This window comes from Serinus canaria, chromosome 28, assembly GCF_022539315.1.
Source record: "Serinus canaria isolate serCan28SL12 chromosome 28, serCan2020, whole genome shotgun sequence".
Classification (NCBI taxonomy): Eukaryota; Metazoa; Chordata; class Aves; order Passeriformes; family Fringillidae; genus Serinus; species Serinus canaria.
The window spans coordinates 398593-420667 of NC_066341.1; the positions used below are offsets into that span (position 1 = coordinate 398593).

The following is a 22075-nucleotide window of genomic DNA, read 5'->3' on the forward strand; positions in this document are numbered from 1 at the left end:
CCAAAAATGCCACTCACAGAACACAAACTGGGCCAACCTCTGCCTCCACGAGCAGCAACAAAACCAATTGGCTTCCCAAGGGTGTGAAAAGTTATGGATCTGTTCTGTTTCTAAAGAAGAGCGCGATTTGGGGTGCAGATTTGCAGTGGGAAATGCTTATCCAACAATTAAACAGACTCATAACTAACTGCACTTAAGAAATTTTCCTGTGCCTCCGAAATGGCTTCTCTGCATTGAAACAATTTAATTGCATCCCAAACATCCAGCTCCAGTCCTGGAATCTGGTTCTATCCGTAACAAGCTGTATCCTTGTTTGAAAAAAAGCTCCTGAGAGTTTTTGGCCATGGACAATGTCTGTTTGTGTGTGCCTGCCTGTGTGTGTCTGTCGGGAGCTGTTGCACATGGAGCATGCACATCCGTGTACGCATGCGGGGTCTGGCAAAGCTGGCCTGGAAACCCAACACCCCTGGAACTCAGGGAAGGTCCTTCTTGCACTAGAAACTGGGAAAAGTATGATTGGGCACGTGTTTATAAAGCAGAGCCCTGACTGCCCTGTCCCAATGCTTCCTTTCCAGAGAGAGCAGTTCTGTTCTTCCCAATCCTCTGAAAGTGCTGGATAGCAAAATGGAAGGGATCTCTTCACCTGATATTTTCCTTGTGAAATTCCCCTCCTTCAGCTGCTGTGGAGCTGGGACCCAGAGCTGAAATTGGTCTTGATTCCATCTCCAGCTTCCTTTCCACCACGGCTCTCCTCCTCCTGGGCCTTGACTTAAAGGCTGACCCAGAGACTCTCAGCTTGACAAATTCCCTGTCTCCAGCCAAATGCAAATGTTACAGCAATTAAAATAAGCAGCAGCCTGATGGCTCTGGGTAGCCAGAGATGAACCCTGTGCCTTATTGTTGTCACAGCCCTGAGCCATTGCAGGGCTGGATCCAGGGGACTCTCTGAGGTCCCCAACATTTACCTGGAGCTCTTTTCCCATCCTAGATCGGTGTCTGGATGTTGGTATATCTGTGCACACAGGGGAGTCTAGTTTTTTTTAAACCAGGATGCACCAAGGAAGTGCTGCTGCCTGTTTTGGGCTCCTATCAGCCCTAATCCAAATTCTCCCTCCTTGTGGAAGGGGTGCTGCTGAGGGCTGGCATCCAGAGGTGCTGGGTGCCTCCCTTGGTGGGTGACAGCCCAAAGTAGGGATCCCTGAGACCCCAGGGCTGGCCTGCACCCTGGGTGCTGTCAGGAGGAGGGCAGGGCTGCTCTGCAGCTTCTTGGGAACGTGCTCTGTGCAGCCCCTGAGCTTGTGTTTTGTGAGTGGATTTCTCCTTCCCTGCCCAAAGCCACAGGCAGGAACAGTGGGTTCCCTTCAGACTCCGATTCTCAGCACTCCGCCCTACATCAGATGATGCTTTTCAGTTATTAAATTCTGGTTTGTTCTTTCTTTTTCTTTTCTTTTTTTCCCCTTTCTTTTTCAGTTGGGTTTCATTTCTTTGCGATTAGCTTCGGTTTGGATTAATTGTCTTGTTCTGTTCCCATGACAACTCAGTGTTTGCATCCCACCTGCCGTTGTTTGTGCTGTTGATGCTGTTTGCTGACCGGATCCTGTCCGGACGTGTCTCCCCATTCCTCCTCACCTTTCCCACCTTGCCTCCCCCCTCCAGAAGGTCTCGTACCAGCCCCCCCTCAGAAGAGTCATCCCCACCCCAGATCTGTCTGCATGTTGACCCCACTTGTTTCTTTCCGAGTTCTCTCCATCTTGTCTCAGACTGTGACAGGTGTGGTTTCCCCTGGCTCCATTTTCTGAAGTGTGGTACTTCTGGGAGCAGTGGGAAGCAGGATGGAGTGGGAGACAGGGATGCACCCTGGTGGCTAGGGCTGAGTGTTCTCCCTAGTGGCAGGAGGGAGTGAGGAGCAGGTTTCCTGATCCTTTGAGCCAGAGCTGGTGCCTGAGGTGGAACAAACACCGTGGTACCCCCCACACCTTTCTGCAGGTAGAAAATAATCTTTAGTGTCAGTGGCCAGGTGAGCTTGCAGCCCCTCCCTCCACATCCCCGTCCTTCCCCAGCTGAGGGCATGCCCCCTGTTCTCCCTGCAAATCCCTGCATGCAGGAATTCCCCTTTGCCCCCTCTGAGCTCCTAGTGCCACCAGTCTGCACCCAGTGCTGGTTCCTGGCCACTGGTTCTCCCAGAAAAGGGTCTGACAGCCCGATGGGGAGAGCAGACCTTGCTGTGACAACGTCCCCTGCCACCTTGCAGGGGCTGCAGTTGGCTTTGTTTGCCAAAGCCCCACTAAACAGCAACAGCTTCTCCTGGCAGTGCCCCTCCCCTTGGAAAAGAGCCACAAAGCTGCAAGATAAACACTGGCAAGCCCCAAGACAGTTCCAGGGGACATCTGAAGGCACTGGGAGGGACAATGGCAGGCTCAGCCCTGCTGTTCTTCGCTTTGCTTTGGCATGAAGCAAAGCCACCAAGCTGTGGAGAGGTTGTGCAGAGGTTACCTGGGAACAGACAGCAGGAGCAGGGAGTTCTCAGCCCCCCAGACCCTCCTGCCCCTCGCCCACCCTGCCTGTGGCAGTTCCTGCATGGCTGTCCCTGGAGCTGGAGGAATCCTGCACCCTGCTCCCCTCCAGCTGCTGCAGTTCCTGCATTTTCCCTGGGTCCTGTATCCTTTTGTCCTTCTTGTGGGAGGAGACCCTGCCCTCAGTCCCCCCCCAGGCCCTCTCTGACCCACACACGTTCTCCTTTGTCCATTCCCCTGCTTCCCCCCCAAGGAAGGCCCCCAGCATCCCTCCAGCCAGCCCAGGCAGCTCAGAAAATGGAGCCAAGGAAACCACAGCCTCCCCTTTGCGTCCATGTTCTTCCTGTGTAAGGTCTGGAAGCTGCATCCACCTCTCTGCTAAGGAGATGCACAGAACATGTCACTGTTTTCTCAACGTTAAAAGTTTCATTACCTTGTTTTTCTTATTAATTCTATTCTATTTATTATTCCGCCAGGGCTGAGATGTGACAATGTGAGCCACCACATTGAGTCACATCAGCTAGAAAAAGTATGCAGCATTAAAGTGGGTTTCCCCCTCCCCTCCCTCTCTCTCTCTTCTTTCTCCCTTCCCCTCTTGTTCTCCTTCTCCTGGTCTTCCTTCCTTTCTCTGTCGCTCACTTTCTATCCAGTATCCATGTGGGCATTTGCTACCGCCCAGAAATTATATTTCTCTGCATTTTCCTCTCTCTTTCTCTCTTTCTCTCTCTCTCTTTTTTACCTATTTTGCATGATGTTTGTGACTCTGAGAGCTGCATCTATCGATGGAACCGTGTCAGATCTTAAAGAGGCTTCGTTAGGGTTTCTATACCCGAAAACCACAAAAATTTCATTAGAGTTTCTCATCTTTTCCACACTCTCTCTCGCTCCAGGGGGGCTGTGTTCCCCTGGACGCTTCTCACACGCAGACACCACTAAATTCTGTCCCGCTCCGGGGACTCCCTCTCCTCCCTCGTTTATCCTTTTGCCTGTCACTTCTCAAGTGGAGCCTCTGGAATCTGGGGATGTGATACTTCTCTCTTTGTTGAATTCTCTGGGTCCAACAAGGCAAAACCTTGAGAAGTTTCCATCTCCATGCCAACCTTCTCCTGGCCCCCCACCCCAGGTCTGCAGCAGCCCCGGGTGGGAGAGGGCCCCTCTCTGGAGGGGGCACCTGGACCACACCGGCTGGTGGTGGAGGGGCTGTTCCTGGGGAGAAGGGGGCCCAGGACTCAGAGCCCACGGGGAGAGAGAGGGAGGAGCAGGTTCCCGGGGTGTGGAGCGGGGAGCTGGGGGCCCCAGAGGCCGCGGAGGAGAAGTTTGGGCTCTCGCCATGCCAGCTCTTGCCAGTAAAGATGAGAAATTGCTAATAAATTTTTGTGTATTTATCTGTGCTGTGATGGGTCTAATCTTGATCAATGGAACCCTGTTGCTATGAAATATCGCTTTTATGTCTATATTCTATATATTGTTTGTGAAGTACGAATTTATTTGGAGTTTATTTTTTTGGTTTTCGGTTTTTGATTTTTTAATTTCTTTAGTTTTTCGTTTTGTTTTTAATGAAGGAAGAAAATAAACTGTGACAAACCCCATCTATATTTAAATTATCTTTTACTCTTTTTTCTTTTTCTCCTTTCTTTTCTTTCCTTTCCTTTCCTTTTTCTCTTTTTTTTTTTTTTACGTTTTTTTTCCTCTTCGTTTTCCGTTCGTTCGTTTGTTTTGGTTTGCTTTTCCGTTTTGTTTTTTTGTTACCTCTGTGCGTCTCGTCCACAGTTCGCCGTGTGGCCCCTCGCTTCTCCATCCTCCCTGTCAGCCATGAAATCATGCCCGGGGGCAACGTCAACATCACCTGCGTGGCCGTGGGGTCCCCCATGCCCTACGTGAAGTGGATGCAGGGAGCGGAGGACCTGACGCCCGAGGATGACATGCCCGTGGGCAGGAACGTCCTGGAGCTCACGGACGTCAAGGACTCTGCCAACTACACCTGCGTGGCCATGTCCAGCCTGGGAGTCATAGAAGCCGTGGCCCAGATCACGGTGAAATGTAAGGGAGTGGGAGCAGGGTCCCGAGTGCACGTGTGGGAGCTCAGTGTCCGAGCATGAGTGCAGGGATGCCTGGGCACGTGTGCTGCTCGTGCATGGGAGCCTGGTGGGGCCTGCAGCAGAGTGGGAATGTGCCATGGCTTGTGCCTGTGTCATCGTGTGTCTGCACGGGCAGAGCCTGTGACTGCCTGACCTGCACAGGGGACACGGTCCTGCATGGCCAGGTGTCCTGCACAAAGGGGGGGTGTGTGCATGGACAGGGACAGTCCTGCATGTCCTGGTGCTCCTGCACAAATGGGGGGTGTGTGCATGGACAGGGACAGTCCTGCATGTCCTGGTGCTCCTGCACAAATGGGGGGTGTGTGTGCACGGACAGGGACAGTCCTGCATGGCCAGGTGTCCTGCACAAATGGGGGGTGTGTGCATGGACAGGGACAGTCCTGCATGTCCTGGTGCTCCTGCACAAATGGGAGGTGTGTGTGCATGGACAGGGACAGTCCTGCATGTCCTGGTGCTCCTGCACAAATGGGGGGTGTGTGTGCATGGCCGTGGGTGTATTGGGGGCACCTGGCTGCAGGGGTGTCAGTCCCTGTCCTTACCTGGGTGTACCCGTGGAGCTCTGTGAGCACGAGCAGCAGGACAGACCTGTGCACCATGAGTGCCCCTTGCTGGGATCTGTGCATGTCCTTGGGGATCCCCCACAGAGGGAAACCCACAGTGGAGGGGAAGCTGGTGGCTGGAGACCTTCCCTGGCTTTAGGACACCTGAGCTGCTTGTTATGAAGAAAGCTGTGGCTCAAATCCCTGCATGCTGTGTCTGTCCTGACAAATGAGGCTGGCTGGGCACTGTGCGAGGAGCCTTGGATGGCTTGGAGCCTGCATGCCATCCTGTTCCAAGGCCTGAGATTCAGCCAAGGCCCTGAGGATCTCTGGCATGTGCACCCTTGCACTAGAGCTTAGTTCCAGCATCTTAGTGGCAGTGTTGCCTCAGCAAGATGGGGAATAAGCCCAGCTTCCAGCTAGTGATTCCCAAGAGGAGCACGGGTGCCATCTTCAATCTATTCTGTCCTCAGCAGGGGAGTATTAAACCCAAGCAGGAACCCCTGAGGTTGGGTGAGTGTAGAGCTCTGTGTGAGCTGGTGTCTGCTCCAAGTACTGGTGTCGCCCATGAGGGATCTGGGAGAGGTGGGGTGGGAAAGGATCCAGGGGTGGGGGAGAGGAGAAAGGGAGGGATAAGGAAAAACAATCCTGTTGTATCAGTGATCTGTCTGAGGAAGGTCTGACAGGAGAAATGAGTAGGGGCTGGAGAATCTTGGCATGACACCCGTTCTGAGCTGCTGCACAGGCAGTGAGGCTCTCGTGCCAGCAGAAGGATGCCTGGGGCTGGACTCAGGTGCTCTTTATTTTCCTTCCTTCCCTTTTTTCCCTGTCTTACCCCCTCAATCTAAAAAGGTGCTGTGTAGGGCAGAGTGCTTCTGCTTCCAACTCTCCCATCCCCTCACATGGGGAATCTCACCCTGGTGGTGCCTTCTGTCTTTTGTAATTTTGTTTGGATCCTGTTCCCCACAGTGCTCCTGTGTGTGAGCTCTCCTGGGCAGAAGGTGAAAGGAGAAGTTTGAGCTTTACTGTGACCAGGTCTAGAGAAGTTAGGCTTCAAGGCCAGGTTGGAAGGGGCTTGGAGCCACCTGGGCCAGTGGAAGGTGTCCCTGCCCATGGCAGGGGTTCCACTGGATGGGCTTTAAGGCCCCTTTCAACCCAAAACATTCTGGGATTCCATGATAAGAAGAAGTTGAAAAGGAGGGTTGAGAAGGGTCTGAAGTGTGCAGTGAGGACTGCACATGAAGGTGAGGTGAGAACACCCCTCAGGTGCAGTTAAAGTGCTGAGCAATGTGCAGCCCCCCCAGGCTCGGGGGGACTCCCTGGCTGAGGGAGAGGGGAGATGGGGATTAACACAGGTTGTGCCTTGGGGGAAGCCCTCCCAGCATTTCTGGAGATTTGTTCTGGAGAGCAGAGCCTGCCCGTGCCGTTCCTTGCCCGTGGAGGCTCAGCAGAGAGATGTGAGCACGTGCTGGGAAGGAGCTGAGGAGCTGCTCTCCCTCCCTGCCCCGGGAGGGCGGATGTGCAGCTGAAGCCTTGCTAATGATTCCAGATGTTTAGCTGAACACTTTGCCTTTGATGGAGCAGTCTAAGGAGGATAATAGAGTGGATAACTAGGTTCCTGATATTCCAGCAGCACTTTCCTGAGCTGCTGGGATTGGTGCTGTGCCTCTGGCTCCTGCAGCCCTAACCCAACCAATTAGGTGCCATTTCAGCATCAGTGGTTTTTTTAAATGCCTGTTCTTCCTGATTCTCAGCACTTCCCAAGGCTCCCGGGACGCCAGTGGTGACAGAGACAACAGCAACGAGTATCACCATCACCTGGGACTCTGGAAACCCAGACCCCGTGTCCTACTATGTCATTGAGTACAAGTCCAAGAGCCAGGATGGACCCTACCAGATCAAGGAGGACATCACCACCACGCGCTACAGCATCGGAGGGCTCAGCCCCAACTCCGAGTACGAGATCTGGGTCTCTGCGGTGAACAGCATCGGGCAGGGCCCCCCCAGTGAGTCGGTGGTCACCCGCACGGGGGAGCAGGCTCCTGCCAGTGCCCCCCGCAACGTGCAGGGCCGCATGCTGAGCAGCACCACCATGATCATCCAGTGGGAGGAACCGGTGGAGCCCAACGGGCAGATCCGCGGCTACCGCGTCTATTACACCATGGAGCCCGAGCAGCCCGTCAGCAACTGGCAGAAGCACAACGTGGACGACAGCCTGCTGACCACCGTGGGCAGCCTCCTGGAGGACGAGACCTACACCGTGAGAGTGCTGGCCTTCACCTCCGTGGGGGACGGGCCCCTGTCCGACCCCATCCAGGTTAAGACACAGCAAGGAGGTGAGCACCTGTGTGGCTGAGCTGGGCTGTGGGAAGGAGAGCTGCTGGTTGGATTTGGAGGTTCAGATGCGATGTTGGGGAGGAATTATTTACTTGTAGGGTGGGGAGGCCCTGGCACAGGGTGCCCAGAGAAGCTGTGGCTGCCCCTGGATCCCTGGAAGTGTCTAAGGCCAGGTTAAACAGAGCAACCTGGGATAGTGGAAGGTGTCCCTGCCCATGGAACTGGATGAGCTTTATGGTCTCTTCCAACCCAAACCATTCCATGATTCTGATTGTCTTTACCAGATGTAAAACTGCCCAGGGAGTGGTGACACTTTAACTCTCCCTAAGGTACCCAGGAACTGCTTTGTCAGAGATGAGTGGGGGATGAGCCTTATGTGTCAAGCTGCAAACACAAGGTGTTTTATCGTGGGCTGTCACCCAGCACATTTTTGGCTTGGGGTATGGGAGGAAACCCTGTGTCCTCAGTGGGCTGCTCATGGGCTTCCTACTTCCAGACTCTTGTAATACTGGGATTGATGGGAAGGGTTCTATTCTGCACTGCTGAGAAAGAGGCATATGATCCACTGGGATTCTTCCAGCTCCAGCAGCTCTGCTCACACTGGAGTCCTGCAGTGGGATGTAACTGCACAGCTTTAGAGGCAGGACCTGCCCACGCTGCAGTGTGGCATTTTGCTGCTGACGTGCTCTTCCCACACAGGCTTTGAAGAAAACAGGGCGAGAGCCTCCTAATTAGCCAAGTTAATGTGGTTTCTTCTGTTTCTCACCTTGCCTCCTGTGCCCCGCCGGCTCCCTCACCGTGCCAGTTCCCGGGCAGCCGATGAACTTCCGAGCAGAAGCCAAGACCGAGACGAGCATTGTGCTGTCGTGGAGCCCCCCACGCCAGGAGATCATAGTGAAGTACGAGCTCCTCTACAAGGAAGGAGACCACAGCAAGGAGGTGAGCCCAGAGTGCAGCAGGGCCGGGGCCGAGGAGCTCCCAGGCCCCGCCGCGGAGCCAGGGGAGCAGGGCGGTGTCTCTGGGCAGGCCTCACCTCTGCTGCCTGTTGTTTGGGTTTATTTTTCTCTTCCCCCCTCGCCCACCCCAGGTGCTGAAGAACTTCGAGCCCACGACCTCGTTCACGGTGGAAGGCCTGAAGCCCAACACTGAGTATGTCTTCCGGCTGGCCGCCCGCTCGGCCCTGGGGCTGGGGGCCTTCACCCCGGAGGTCCGAGAGCGCACCTTGCAGTCTAGTAGGTGTCTCTCCTTTCCCACCCTTCTCTGAGGGGACCACGGTCAGGGAGCCAGAGATGGTGGGCTCAGGGTGACGGAGCTGGGGGCTCCGTTTCGCTCCAGGGAGGGGGGACGCCTGTGGGACCTGCTCCCCTCTCCCCTCAGCGCTCCAGCAGCTGAGACTGAGCCAGGAGCAGAGCTGGCTTTGGGGCGTGGGGGCCGGGCAGCGCCGTCCTCTCGGGGTGGCAGCAGCGAGGGCTCGTGGTGGCCACGCTGGCCGTGGTGCTGAGCATGCTCAGGGGGTGGCAGGGATGGCAGCCACAGCCCCTCCACACAGGCCCAGCGCTGCCAGGAAGGGGAGACGGCGGGGGAGCGGGAGGGAGAGGAGCAGGGAAGGCGATTGTTCGCAGGCCCAGCCTTCCCCAGCCTTCGGGGAAGCAGTGCCCATGCTCTTGTCCATGAGCACCTCCACAGCCAAGGGGAGGAAGGCCTGGAGCTCTGGGAATGGCCCCGCTTGGGCTCCAGCAGAGCGGGAGAGAGGAGCCCTGTGGAGGCTGGGAGGGGGATGCTGATGACACCAGGATGGAGTGTATGCAACTCAAAACGTGCTGGTTTTAGTTTAATGGATTGTCTCCCTCCGCTGTTGCCCTGGGGACAATAACCCTGGATGGCAATATTTCAACCTGGGCTTTTCACAGATCTTTGCTTTTAAATGAGGTGTTTTTTCACTGCATGAGTGGCTGTGGCAGCTGTTCTTTGTGTTTTCTGTCTCCTCTCATCTCTACTAAATCACTCCGCTGCAGTTTGGAGTAGCCGGGAGCAGAACTAACTCAGAAGTGGCTCTGGTCACCAGTGTGAGGAGGGAGAGCCCTGCTCCCATCCCTCAGAGTCCCTAACAAGGGGGAGCAGCAGGCTCTCGGCTGGGCTTTTTAATTGTCACATCCTGCTGTCTCTCCCTTTCCCTGTCTCCTTCTCTTTCTGTCCCCTGAGGAGTGGGAAGAAAGGGGAGTCTGTTTCTGCATAGACAGAATTCCTTACTGGGGCTTTCTCAGGCCTCCTCTCCATTCAAAGACTTTTTGGTTTTTCTTTCCTTCAAATGTTTTTCCCCTTTTTTCTTTCTTTTCTTTTTCTCCATACTCTCTCTACGTTTCATAGGAAAATCCTTTCCTGACTCTGCTGCACATCTGCTGGTTCTGATCCCAGTGTGGTACTGTCAGAGGGAGCATCTCTGTGGGGTGGGGGAAATGAACTGAAAGGACCTGAAAAATAAGTGTTAAACTTACCCTCTGCTTCTGTTTTCCAAGGGGTTTCTCTCCTTGAGACCTGTGGGGATGGGAGGCAAAGATGGTCTGGGATTTGTGCTTTCTGGTTCAATAAAACAAGCTGGAAGAGGGGTGTGGGAGCTGGTGGCAGTAGGCCTTAGTGAAAATTTGTCCCTTAAGGGTGAGGAAAAGGGGATCTGGGAAAAGGGAAGGCTTTGGGGCTTTTTCTAACTTGGCATCTGCCCAGAACACGGACGGGTTTCTCTCTCTGTAGCTCAGCTTTCATAGGGAGAGTCTCATTAATTTAATGCTCTTAAGAACATCAGCTGGGAGCTGTCAGTGTCCTGTAACACGGTGAAACATTTTTTCCTGGCTGGCTGTTGGAGGAACGAGTCAATTCTCCCTGGTCCGGGTGACATCCTTCGGCTCACAGACCTTCTGGCTCGGGACAGGCTTTTGTGTCTTCCCTCCTCAGCTCCTTTTCCGTTCAGCTCCTCCTTGGCCTGCTCCATGCCTCTTCTTTCTTCTCTCTCTGCTCTCTGCTTGCCTGCCTGCATGCCCTGCACCCGACCAGCCAGCTCCCTGCTGCCCTGTCCCCGGCTGGGCCATGTCACACCACGATGGCATCTTGTCTCTGGAGTGACAGAGCCTCTCCCTGCTCCCCCCGCTGTCCTGCTGTCCCCTCCCAGCACCCACCCGCATGTGGCAGCCCCTCCCTGCACCTTCCTGCCAGGGTGGCTCCTCCTGAGCATCATAACCCAAGTAAAATCCATTAAACTAAAGGTAAAGTATCTTTTTCTTCTTGAAGTAGCTGGGTTTTAACTCTTCAAGTACCAGAGACATAGCTTGTAAAACGGACAGACTCTCATGGCTGGGAGAAGCTGGTTTGCCCTTTCTGGTTAGCCATGACCTTCCCAGGCTCCCTGGCAACCCTCCCACTGGGATGTTCCAGAGGGGAAAGCGTGCTCGGCAGGCAGGGGTGGCAGGGTGGGTGCTGTGAGGCTGCACCTGCAGGTGTGGAGGGACAGTGGGGCTTTCTCACCCTCTGTTCCTGCCCAAGGAAGGGTTTCCCCCCACGTAGCTCCGCTCTCCCTCCTGTCCCCCTCCTCACAGTACATGAAGTGAATGAAATACCCAAAGTCTGTGGTACCTAAAGGGTTAAAAAACATGATATTGTGCAAGGTCAGTAAGGGTCATTCTTGTGGCTTGGACAGTCAACTTTAAAGCATGTAAAAGGTGCAGCTCAGGTGAGTACTGGCTGGTCTCAAGCAGATTCACAAATACAGTCCACCCTGTGGCTGCAGGCTCACCGCTGGTGGCTCTGCAGACACTCCCGGATGTCCTGGAGCCCTGGGAGGGTGGGGAGGGGTCCCAAAAGGCCGGTGGAACCGGCCAGCAGGCCAAGGCAGAGCTCTCCTGCCTGGGGGCTCCTGCCTGTGCCTGGCTGAGCCCAGGGAGGGGCTGGTTGCAGAGCTGGGCTCGCAGCCCCGGCGGGGTTGGCGGCACTGGGCTCCTGGCGCTGTCCCCAGCGTCCCCAGGGTCACACAGGTTGGGCTGGATTGTGAAGGGAACAGGGCCGTGAGCTCCCCGAGGCGTGTCCAGCGTGGCCAGCCAGCACCCCTGGCCCTTCTCCTCCGCTGCTGCAGCCCAGGGCTGACGGGGAGGGGGCCGGGCAGCACCTGGGCCTTCTCCCCCATCAGCCATCCCCAACGCTGCCTCTTTGGCCAGAGAAAGTGCAAAACCATCCCAAAAGGAGGCCTCACCCCAGGGCCTCTCAGTAGGTCCCTGTGCTGGAGCGTAGAGGGTGAGTGAGCGAGCGTGGCAGTGCAGACAGTGGCCCCAGGGCCAGCTGGAGCTGAGCTCTGCTTCTGGGGCTTTCAGAATGAGGTGCAGGATGAAGGGTAGGTCAGGTCAGACCCTCTCTGCAGTGGGTTTCTTAGCTCTGGTGGCTTTGGCTGGAAATAAGCAGGAAAGGTGGATTTTAATATGCCCAGCCTCTGATGAGGACAAAAAAAGAAAGGAACAGCCCCATGGCAGCAATGGGAGAGGGCTGAGTGTGTCCCTCCGTGCCTTGAAACCATCCTTGAGCTGGTTCTGGGACATGGGATGAGCAGTGCACCTCTGTCCTGGAGAGGTGCAGCAATCACAGCAGATGGAGAGAGCCAGAGGGAAGGAGATGTGTCACTGGGAACGTGCTGTCCTGCTCTTTGTGCTGACAGTTTAGCAAAAGAGAACAGATTGGGGTCCAAAATTGCCATTTCTGCAGTAGTAGCTGGGGTTCTGCTGGTGGGGGAGGACCTGGGGGGGATCATCATGAGCAGAGTGGCATTTTAAAAGCCAGTCATATGCAGAAACCCACCAGGAGCTTGGTCTGGCCTCGTAGCTCAGTTCCTCTTGTTCTCTTGTAAGAAAGCCTTATAAGTTAGCAGTTGAAGCGTGGAAGGTAGGTAAACAGACTGGGAATGTTCTGGAAGGAGTCACTTTTTATATCAGTATTATTTTATTATTATGATTTCCTTTCTGGTGTTTGTTTTTTCTTTTTGTTTCAAATTATTGGCTTGATTTATGTTTATTTTCCAGTTTATTCTTTTTGGTTTGGTTCATTTGACATCTTCTGTGTTGTTTTGCGTGGCCAGCCATGGCCAGGGTTTGTCAGCCTCCTCCCTGGGAGTGCTGGGAAGAAGGGGCCAGGTTAAAGACAGCAGAAGTGCATAAAAATAGAAGGAAAGCACCCAAAATGTCCTACTGGGCAGGGTGCTCAGACAGCAGTGGAGGGATTATCTCTGCCCTTTTTGAAAAGCCACTTCCCTCTGTCTCCTGGAGGCTCCTGGAAAGTGTGTGCCTCTCACTCCAGTGCCAGCTGGGCTAAGTGGGACTGGATTTAGCAGATCCTCGAGGCAAACTGGGCCCAAACATCTGGGTTTGACTCAAGGATGGGAGTAAGAGGTTTGAAAACAATCATTCCTCACTAAAAGAGCCTTTTGTTGATTAAAAAGCATCAGAGGAATGAGAAGCAGCGACCAGCACTGATCTGCTGCTTCTTGCAGGTGATACTTGGGGGGCTTGTGAGTTCACCCCAGTGTCCTGCCCTGTCTGCAGAGATTTAAAAGCTCTTTATTGCAGTTGGGTGATATTGGATTTATTGATTTGCCCTGAGAATGTATCACACTCTGCTTCTCTGTGTGATCAGTTGTCCTTAGTGACAGGCAGAAGTGGGGGCCAGTTCCTGCAAGTGTTCAGGGCCAGGAAGGAGCCCCCTGGATGGTGGCAGCTGTTCCTGCCCAGGGCAGGGGATGGAACGAGAGGAGCTTTAAGGGAGAGCCGTGGGTTCCACCTTCCCCACCTCCTGGTCACCCTCCTGCTGCCACCCTGAGAAGGTGCCTGGGTAGGGCCACAGTTCCCAAGATTTTCTCCCAGGATGTCCAGAAACACCCTGGTGTAGTTCAGGCAGAGAGTGCAGTGGGAACTAGACCTGCTGCTGCTCTGGAAAATCCCCTGGATACCCAAATACCTCACCAAACCCACTGCCTCCCTCCTTCTGCAAGTGCTTTCTCAAAACCCTCCTCTCTAAACACCATGGCTTGGCAGTGTCCTGGGCATTCCCACTGTGGGATTTGGCCTCCTCCAGTCTGGGGACAACTAATCACTTCCATCTGGAGGTACAGACTCTTAAATTTAAGCCTCCTGGCAAAAGATTTGCTTTTCTTACTTAATTTTCACAGATCTCTTCAAAGAAATTCGAGATCCCAGAGACTGAGGTTGGAAAGTGCTTTCCCAGCCAGAGCAGGATTTGCCAGGCTGCTGTAAAACAGGGAGCCAAAGGAAAGGGCTTTTATAGGGTGCAGCTGGGTGTTCAGCTGGTGCCAGCTTAGTGGAAGCAGCAGGACCCCTCTTGGCTGGCCCGCTCGCTGGTTTAGTCCTTTGCTTTACACCATTTCAGTTTTGATGCCCCATTTAATTTCTGTTGGCTTTTTTTTTTTTTTAAAAAAAAACTCTTCATTTCGAGAAAAAAAAAAAAAAAAGACAACAACAAAAAGCTCTCTTCTCTTTTAATTTTATCTTCCTAAACCAAACTTCCGTACGTTTTATTTTAGATTTTTTTGTTATCATTTTCCTTTTTTTTTTTCTTTTATCTTTCCCATCTTTTGTTTTTTTTCCCCCTTCCCCCTCTCCCTTCTTTCCCTCTCCCTGCTCCTGAATTTTCCCCCTCGTAGAACCGTCTGCCCCCCCTCAAGATGTAAAATGTGTCAGCACCCGCTCCACCGCCATTCTGGTAAGTTGGCGGCCGCCGCCGGCCGAGAGCCAGAACGGCGTCCTGGCCGGCTACAGCGTCCACTATCGAGCGCTGGACTCGGAGGACACGGAGCTAAAGGAGGTGAATGATATCCCCCCAACCACCAGTCAGATCCTGCTGGAGTCCCTGGAGAAGTGGACCGAGTACCGCGTCACCGTGGTGGCTCACACGGAGGTGGGGCCGGGCCCGGAGAGCTCGCCGGTCATCGTGCGCACGGATGAAGATGGTGAGTGAGATGGTTTGGCTTCTCCTGGGGGGCTCCTGTCCCTGCAGGGGGTTGTTCCCATCGGCAGTCCCACAGCCAGGCCCTTCCCGTGGCTCTGGAGTGTGCCAGGCCAGAGCTGGAGTGGGGTCCGAGATCTGAGGTGTGCGGCATCCTCTGGTGCCATCACCCGGCATCCTCTGGTGCCATCTGGGGTCTGTAGGGTCCCCTCCCCTGGATTTATGGGGTCTGTAGGTTCCCCTCCCCTGGATTTATGGGTCCTAATGTCTCTGAGTCTTGACTGCACCCCTCCCCCTGAAAAGATGCTCTCTCTGAGCCAGGAGCAGCCAAGGCATTAAAAACCTTTGCTCTGAGGAAACCTGTGCTGCCAGAACTTGAATCATTGAATATCCTGAGTTGTAAGGGACCCACAAGGATCAGCCAAGTCTAGCTCCTGGTCCTGCATGAGACAGCCCAAGGAATCCCACCCTGTGCCTGAGAGCACGTTTTAAAATATTAGAGTTCTTCCCACACATTCCTTGTTACTACCTCCTGCTTAATTCAGAGCTTTTGTCAGTCATAGAGAGGAGGAATCTGGTAAAGTTTCACAAATCTTGAGTGACAACAATTCAGTGGCCCCACTCAGAGACTTGAATTTTCCTGGTATTTCTGTAGTAAAATAAAACCAGGGAAAATCATGAAGGGGTGCATGAAGGGAGAGGAGCACCCTCAATATGAGGGTAGGACCTCAAATCATATTGGGAGAGTTTAGGGAGCTGGAGATAAACAATGATAGCTTGTTATTAAAAACAACCTGCAGGTATTGTGTTCCTAACAGCAGTTTTCTGGTTATTCTCATAAGATAGTTTGTAAATGGGCATGATGTTAATTAGCCAGTCAGGTAAATGTATTGATTAGATGACCAATCAGGCCTACCTGGATTAGAACAATGTATAAAAGCAGTCAGAGGTAAAGACGTGTGCTTTATGCCACTCAGCCCTCTGATGGCTCTGTGTCATTTCTCACTGAACAGTGACAGCACCCCTGTGTGCAGGCCGTGCAGGTCAGGTCCCACAGACCTTCCCAGTGCCCCAGCCCTGGGAGGCCAGTGCCAGGTGATGGGATGCTCAGGTGCTCAGCTCTCCTCCCAGAGCTCAGATGCAGCGTGGGCACAGCCCAGAGGAGCAGGGACGGGCTCCCAGCAGACCCCCAATGACCGGAGCCCCGCTTGCCTCCCCCGCAGTGCCCAGCGCTCCTCCGCGGAAGGTGGAGGTGGAGGTGCTCAACTCCTCGGCCATCCAGGTGTTCTGGCGCTCGCCGGTGCCCAGCCGGCAGCACGGCCAGATCCGCGGCTACCAGGTGCACTACGTGCGCATGGAGAACGGCGAGGCCAGGGGGCTGCCCCACATCAAGGACATCATGCTGGCCGACGCCCAGGTAAGGCTCACCTGGGCCAGCCCCGGGAGGCTGGGGGGGAGGGATCTGCCTGCCCTGGCAGTGTGACTCTGCAGAAGGGCCCTGGGGACGTGTGACAAGGCGTGGCTGTGTCTCTGCCGCGCCTCTGTCTCTCGCTGATGCTCCCAGACGATGTTGCTGTGGAAGAGTATGAACTGCTGTCCCAGCACTGAGACAGATAAATACCCATCCATCCATTCACCCTTGCTGTGGCTGGGAAGTCTTTTCATTCCGGCCAAGGCCGCAGTGGAATCTACTAATTTCTCCCACTCTACTTCTTCCCTCGTGCTTGCCTGGTAACTTCTGACCTTGTGTGGCTGCTTGCTCAGGGACTCCTCCCTCATGCTGTGTCTCTGTCTTTCCCTTCTTTCCCCTCTTGTATTCTCACGTGCCAAACCTCTCTTGTTCTCTGCCCAGTGGGAAACAGATGACACTGCTGAATACGTAAGTAAAAACATAAAAATCCTCCCATGCTGGTTCTGCCTCTTCCCTTCTCCCACTTCCTGTTGTGGTGTGATATTTTCCTTTTCCTTTTTTTTTTTTTTGTTTTGCAGTGCAAATGTGCCTGTTGTAGAGCCTGTTTTTGGTGTTGCCATGCATTGTCCCCTCCCTGTCACTGCTCTGTGCCCCTCTGTGACCGTGTCGTTTGTCAGCACGCAGCAATCCCACAGGGTTTTCCCTTTGGCTCTGGAGGAAAGATGGGTCTGCTGCTGCTCCACGGGGAAGCAGATGGCATATTGAATTTGGGACTGCTCTGAACAGATGAGAATCCTAAAATAGTTTGGATTGGAAGGGACCTTAAAGGCCATCTTGTTCTACTCCCAGCCAGGAGCAGGGACACCTTCCACCAGACCAGGGAGCTCAGATGGGCTGCTTTGGAACACCTCTGTGTCTGGAGAAGATAGCCTGGGAAGCACTGGGAGCACAGAATCCATGAGTCCTGAGCTACCACGGCATGAACAAATGCTTTGTGCTCTCAAAGGGCCAAGATTCTTAGAAACTCATTGATGCAAAGCACTGAATCATTATTGGTGCTTTTACTTTTGAAGTACCTTAAAATCAGCTTGGCTCTTTGGCATTTGCTATTTCTGCTAAAATGATAAATGTTCTCCAAAATCCTACAGCTACCAAGAAGTAGGAGAAAGCATTTTATTCTTGGAATGGCAGGGTTCTGAGATAACACACAACTAAACTGGTGGTGTTTGTGTCTCCTGGGATTGCCAAGTGCCCTGCACAAGTGAGGGGCCTCCCTTTGAGGGATGGAGAATGAGTCTCAGGGAGGCAAAGCCCCTTTCCTAAAATCTTAGTAAAGCTCAGTGGCAGGTGTGGGAGCAGAACAATTTCTTGACTCCCAGAAGCCAGAGCTGTCCCTGCAGCTGGCAGCCCCAAAGTCACTGATCAACATCCCACTGTTCAAAGTTCTGCTGTTCCACCCCCAGCTCACCATCAGGGGAAATAGTTATTTTCAGGACTAACAAATTCTTCCCAAGTGCTGCCCTGAGATTTAATATTGAATGCACAAAGGGGTGAGGAGAGGGGAAAGCCATAAAACATGCACAACGTTCCCATCTCCCTCCTTTCTGGGGCCTTGGGGAAAACCCTGCTGCATGTGCTGTCATCCTGTTTGATTTAGCACGGGTGTTCCTTTTCCAGCACAGCCCTTTGAAAGGCTGCATCCCTCCTGGGGAAGGGCTGTTCTTGAGGCCAGTGTTCCAACAAAAGCTCCTGGGAGCCAGGTGTGGGGAGGCTGATAGAGGATGGGAAGGAGGGGGTGGGATTTAGCAGGGAGCTTTAGCTGAGCAGAATGTGTCGTCTTGCACTTTGCATTCAAGCAATCCCTTTAATATTATGAAAGCATTAAAAATATCTCTTGAGGAGAGAAGAGAGGGGTAATGGTGAAAAAAATGTAATCTCCCTGAAACCTCTGAGCCTCCTCTGAGGCCGCACAGTGGAGAGGAAAGCTTTGAAGGGAGCGACAGCATTTGGATGCTGAAGTGGTTTGTGTGAAGACAGGGGATGTGTGAGAGGCAGATCTGGAGGAGGATGCCTTGCACAGGGCCCTGCAGAGCCAGGCTGTGTTTGCAGAGCTGTGGGGAGCGGGGCTCTCCCCCTCTGCCACTTCCCACAGAAGCCCCAGAGTGTCTCGTGCCCTTGGATTTGGTGTTCCTGCATGCTGGGAAAGGGCTGAGACTCCTGCAGGGGGGAGAGAGCTGCTCTCGGGTGTGGGCCTGAATATTGACACGATTTCCCTTTGGCATCTGGCTCACAGGAAATGATCATTGCTGGGCTCCAGCCCGAGACTGCCTACTCCATCACCGTGGCCGCCTACACCATGAAGGGAGATGGTGCCCGCAGCAAACCCAAAGTGGTCACCACCAAGGGTGCAGGTGAGAGCCTTCTCCTCAGCCAGTGGGATTCTCCCCTTCCCTAAAGCCAAGGGGCTTCTCCACACTCACCTTCTTTCGTCCCACTCCCTTCTCAAAGGACAGACTTGCAGCAAGAGCCAGACTGCCCCAAAGGCAAAATTCGATTTAACCCCTTTGTTCCTCACATGCAGCCCTCACCAGATGTCACCATTTTCTGTCCAGTGCTTCAGAAAGCCCAGGCACACCCAGAAACAAAACAGGGGATGAATTTGTCCCTTGTAATCTCTTGGGCTGTGAATTCCAGTGCATCAGAAGGAAAGTGGCTGGAGAGGCTGCAGCTGTGCAGGTGGCCCAGGCAGGTACGCTGAGGACAGCACAGCTCTGCTCTCAGGGTGGTGACCTGCAGAGACCTGAGGAGCAGCAGGCAGACAGTGGTGCTTGTCCTGCCCACTCTTCTCTTGTGGTGCCATGGCTGGGTGTACATCCCCTGTGTGCAGGACTGCTGGAGGGAGGAGCTCTGACAGTACTGACCTTTCCTGGCTCCCGTTTCTGGGATCTGCCTGCACATGCCAGCCAAAGCCTTTTCCTTCACTCACCCCCTTCTCCTTCCCCTGCAGTTCTGCCCATGTTTCTCCTCACTAACTCCCTGCTTCTCTGCTTTCCTTCTTCCCGAGGCTCTCCACCCTTCCTGTTTGCCTCTCCTGGCTCCCTTGTCACTCTCCCTTGTCACCCTCCTTCATCTCTTCCCATTAGGATTTGCAGTGCAGGTGATCAGTCACAGAGGGATGTTTTCTCCAGCACAGCAGCTATTACCCAAAACTCAATTTCCCCTGACTTGAAATAGCTATTTTAAAAAAATATCTTTCAAATGGCTCTGTAACATTCTTACCTTCTTTGCAGTGTTGAGTCAATACACCTTCTAAGAGGAGAGATTTCTTTCTTTATCATTCAGGGCTGGGGGCTGAATTTAAATACAGTAATAAATCTAATTTTCTCCTTTACTGTCCAAACCAATTGCAAAATAAAACACTTCCCCCTCTCTGAACTTTCTTCTCACCTTTATTCCAAACAATATTTGTTGTGCAGATGTAATACTTTCAAGCTCAGCTGATTACAGTAACGTTTGTGATAAAAACTGAAACATAAAGGTAATGGCACTCTTTTTCTCTTTAATGTGTTCCTTAGGCATTCCCAAGGGAGGGGGCTGGCTCTCCCTGCCATTCTCTGGCACTTTGGAAGGAATGCAGCATTTGTTTCAGAGACAGCCCCTCATCCCCGGCGAGGTGTCAGTGGAGGCAGCAGGCAGAGCTCCCCAGTGTGACCCTTTCAGATCCTGCCCTGCTCCCTCATTCCAGCATTCCATCCCTCACCCCTTGCTCAGGCTGTGGGAGTGGGCTGGGCCATCTCCCAGCTCCATTTTCTCTCCCCCTGTCCAAGCAGGAGGAATACCAAGGCGGAGAGAAGGAAATGAGATCTCTAATAGTGGAGCTGAGTGTCAATGACGCGTGAGCTGCTGGAATTAATGCTCTGCTTTCTCTGGCTTCGGGGATCTCTGGGCCTGCACGTGTCATTTAACTGTGGCTGTGGGCTTGCTTAGCAGTCAGGCAGTGCCAGGGCTCATTAGGCAGAGACATGGCACTGCTGAGCTCCCCAGAACCCCCAGAGCTGGGGGAGCTCACTGAAAATGCACCAGCACTGTGAGTTCCCTTTCTCCAGAGGAGAGGAGCAGCAGCTCTCCCTGCCCTCTGCCTCACACACATTTGGGGCTCTGGCTCCTGTGCCTGTGCTTCCTTCTGTACCCAAGTGGGCAGTGAGCTGCCTGCCAGCCGTGTGAGCTGGCCCTGTGCCTGCTGCTCAGGACCTCGGGCTGCCCAGACTTCCTTCCATCCTTCATTGCTTCACCCTCAGCTGCTCTGGACTCCCCAGCCTGGGCCAATCTGTTCCAGGCTCTTTCTGCATGAGTTGGGCTGTGTAATGGAGAGAGGAAGGGAGGTTGGGACTTTGGAGACTCCAGGTTTGTTTTTCCCTGCCCTGGGAAGCAACTGGGACAGGAGGCTGGGAGCCTGACTCCTGAGTCTGATCTTCCCAGTGGTGGAGGGCGAGTGGTCCAGGGAGGGGGGAGGAGCTGTGCACCTCTTTCCATCCTGAACAAAGGGAAGGAAATAAATTTAGGAATGCATCAGCAGCTCACGGCTGATGTGCTGGCAGTGCTCCTCCTTTCCCAAACTGTTTCGGGCCCATCCAGCTGTACAGGGTGGCAGCAGCTTGGGTTCCATTGCTGGGGGCTTGAGGAACCTGTTGCTGCAGCTGGAGAGTCCCTGCAGCTCCTGCCCCCTGCCCCAGCCTGGGCTGAAGGTGTCTCTCTTCTCTCGCAGTGCCAGGAAAGCCCATCCTGTCTGTGCACCAGACAGAGGAGAACACTCTGCTGGTGAAGTGGGAGCCCCCTCTGGGCGCGGAGGGCCAGGTGCTGGGCTACCGGCTGCAGTTTGGCCGCAAGGACGTGGCCCCCCTGGCCACGCTGGAGTTCTCGGCCCTGGAGGATAAGTACATCGCCAGCAGCATCCACAAGGGCGCCACGTACGTCTTCAAGCTGGCCGTGAAAAGCCGGGCTGGCTTCGGGGAGGAAGCCGTGCAGGAACTGACCACCCCCGAGGACATCCCCAAGGGGTACCCCCAGATCCTGGAGGCCAGCAACGTCACGTCCGTGTCGGTGCAGTTCGGCTGGCTGCCCCCCGTGCTGGCCGAGAGGAACGGCGCCATCGTCAAATACACCGTGGCCTACCGGGAGGCCGGTTCTCCCGGGAACCTGCTGGAAAAAGAGCTGCCCCCCTCCCCAGAGAACTCGTACACCCTCAACGGCCTCAAACCCAACACCGCCTATGACGTTAAAATCCGTGCTCACACCAGTAAAGGCCCCGGGCCCTACAGCCCGACCGTCCAGTATCGGACGTTCCAGCTGGACCAAGGTAGGACTCACCGGTTTCTCCTCCCTCTCTCCCCTTGTGTCCGGGGCTGGTGCCGGGAGGCAAGAGAGCTGGAGAGGTCAGGCCGGGCTCAGCCAGGCTCGTGAGTAAATGCAAAGCACTCTGGTGTCACACTCAGTCCCTCCGCTCCTCTCTGCCTTGGGCCAGGTAAGTCCCTTTACCGCTTTCTTCTACGTTAAGTCCGGACACCTCCTGTCACTGGCACCTGAAGGGGGGGCCAGTCGCTGTACAGGTGGGAAGAGCATTTTCTTCAGCTTTTGCAAACAGCCAAAAGAAAAGAGCCAAAATTAAAAAAAAAAAACAAAACAAACCCTCAACCCGTGACCTGGGATGGGTTTTTCTTCACCTGAGCATGCTCAGCCAGGCAGCACCTCGTTCCTGCAGCAGCCACCCAGGCCCAGAGTGTGGGGGCAAAGCCACGTGCCCTCCTGGGGTTAGGCACGGGGACAGGGAGCACTGGGAGATGGACCGTGGCAAAACTCAAGCACAGTGGAGGAGGGAGCAATCCCTTCAATTCCTGCAGCCGCAGCCAGACCCAGCCTGGCAGGCCCCTCTTCCAGCACTTGACATTCTTTTCCTTCTCTTTCCTGCTCTTCCTTCCCTCTGCTGCCTTTTCTTCTCCTTTCTCCCCTTCCTCCTCACTTTTTTCTCTGCAGTTTTACCCAAAAACTTCAAGGTGAAGATGGTGACAAAGACGTCTGTCCTTCTGAGCTGGGAGTTCCCTGAGAATTACAACTCTCCTACCCCATACAAGGCAAGTGGAGTGCAGGAGTTCTTCAGCTCTGCAGGGCTGGGTGCTCCGTGTTCCCTGC

At 54.1% G+C, this 22075-nt stretch overlaps 1 protein-coding gene across 1 annotated transcript in view; it reads left to right on the plus strand.

Annotated features, from left to right (window-relative positions):
• The window catches only part of PTPRS (protein tyrosine phosphatase receptor type S), a 116645-nt gene that overhangs the window by 67861 nt on the left and 26709 nt on the right, over window positions 1-22075 (plus strand). The window contains exons 7-15 of the mRNA XM_050985933.1: window positions 4284-4553; window positions 6906-7487; window positions 8294-8427; window positions 8576-8720; window positions 14177-14482; window positions 15702-15895; window positions 18183-18300; window positions 20655-21245; window positions 21920-22017. Of these exons, the coding sequence (XP_050841890.1) occupies window positions 4284-4553; window positions 6906-7487; window positions 8294-8427; window positions 8576-8720; window positions 14177-14482; window positions 15702-15895; window positions 18183-18300; window positions 20655-21245; window positions 21920-22017 (2438 nt within the window). The remainder of the gene's footprint in view (window positions 1-4283; window positions 4554-6905; window positions 7488-8293; window positions 8428-8575; window positions 8721-14176; window positions 14483-15701; window positions 15896-18182; window positions 18301-20654; window positions 21246-21919; window positions 22018-22075) is intronic.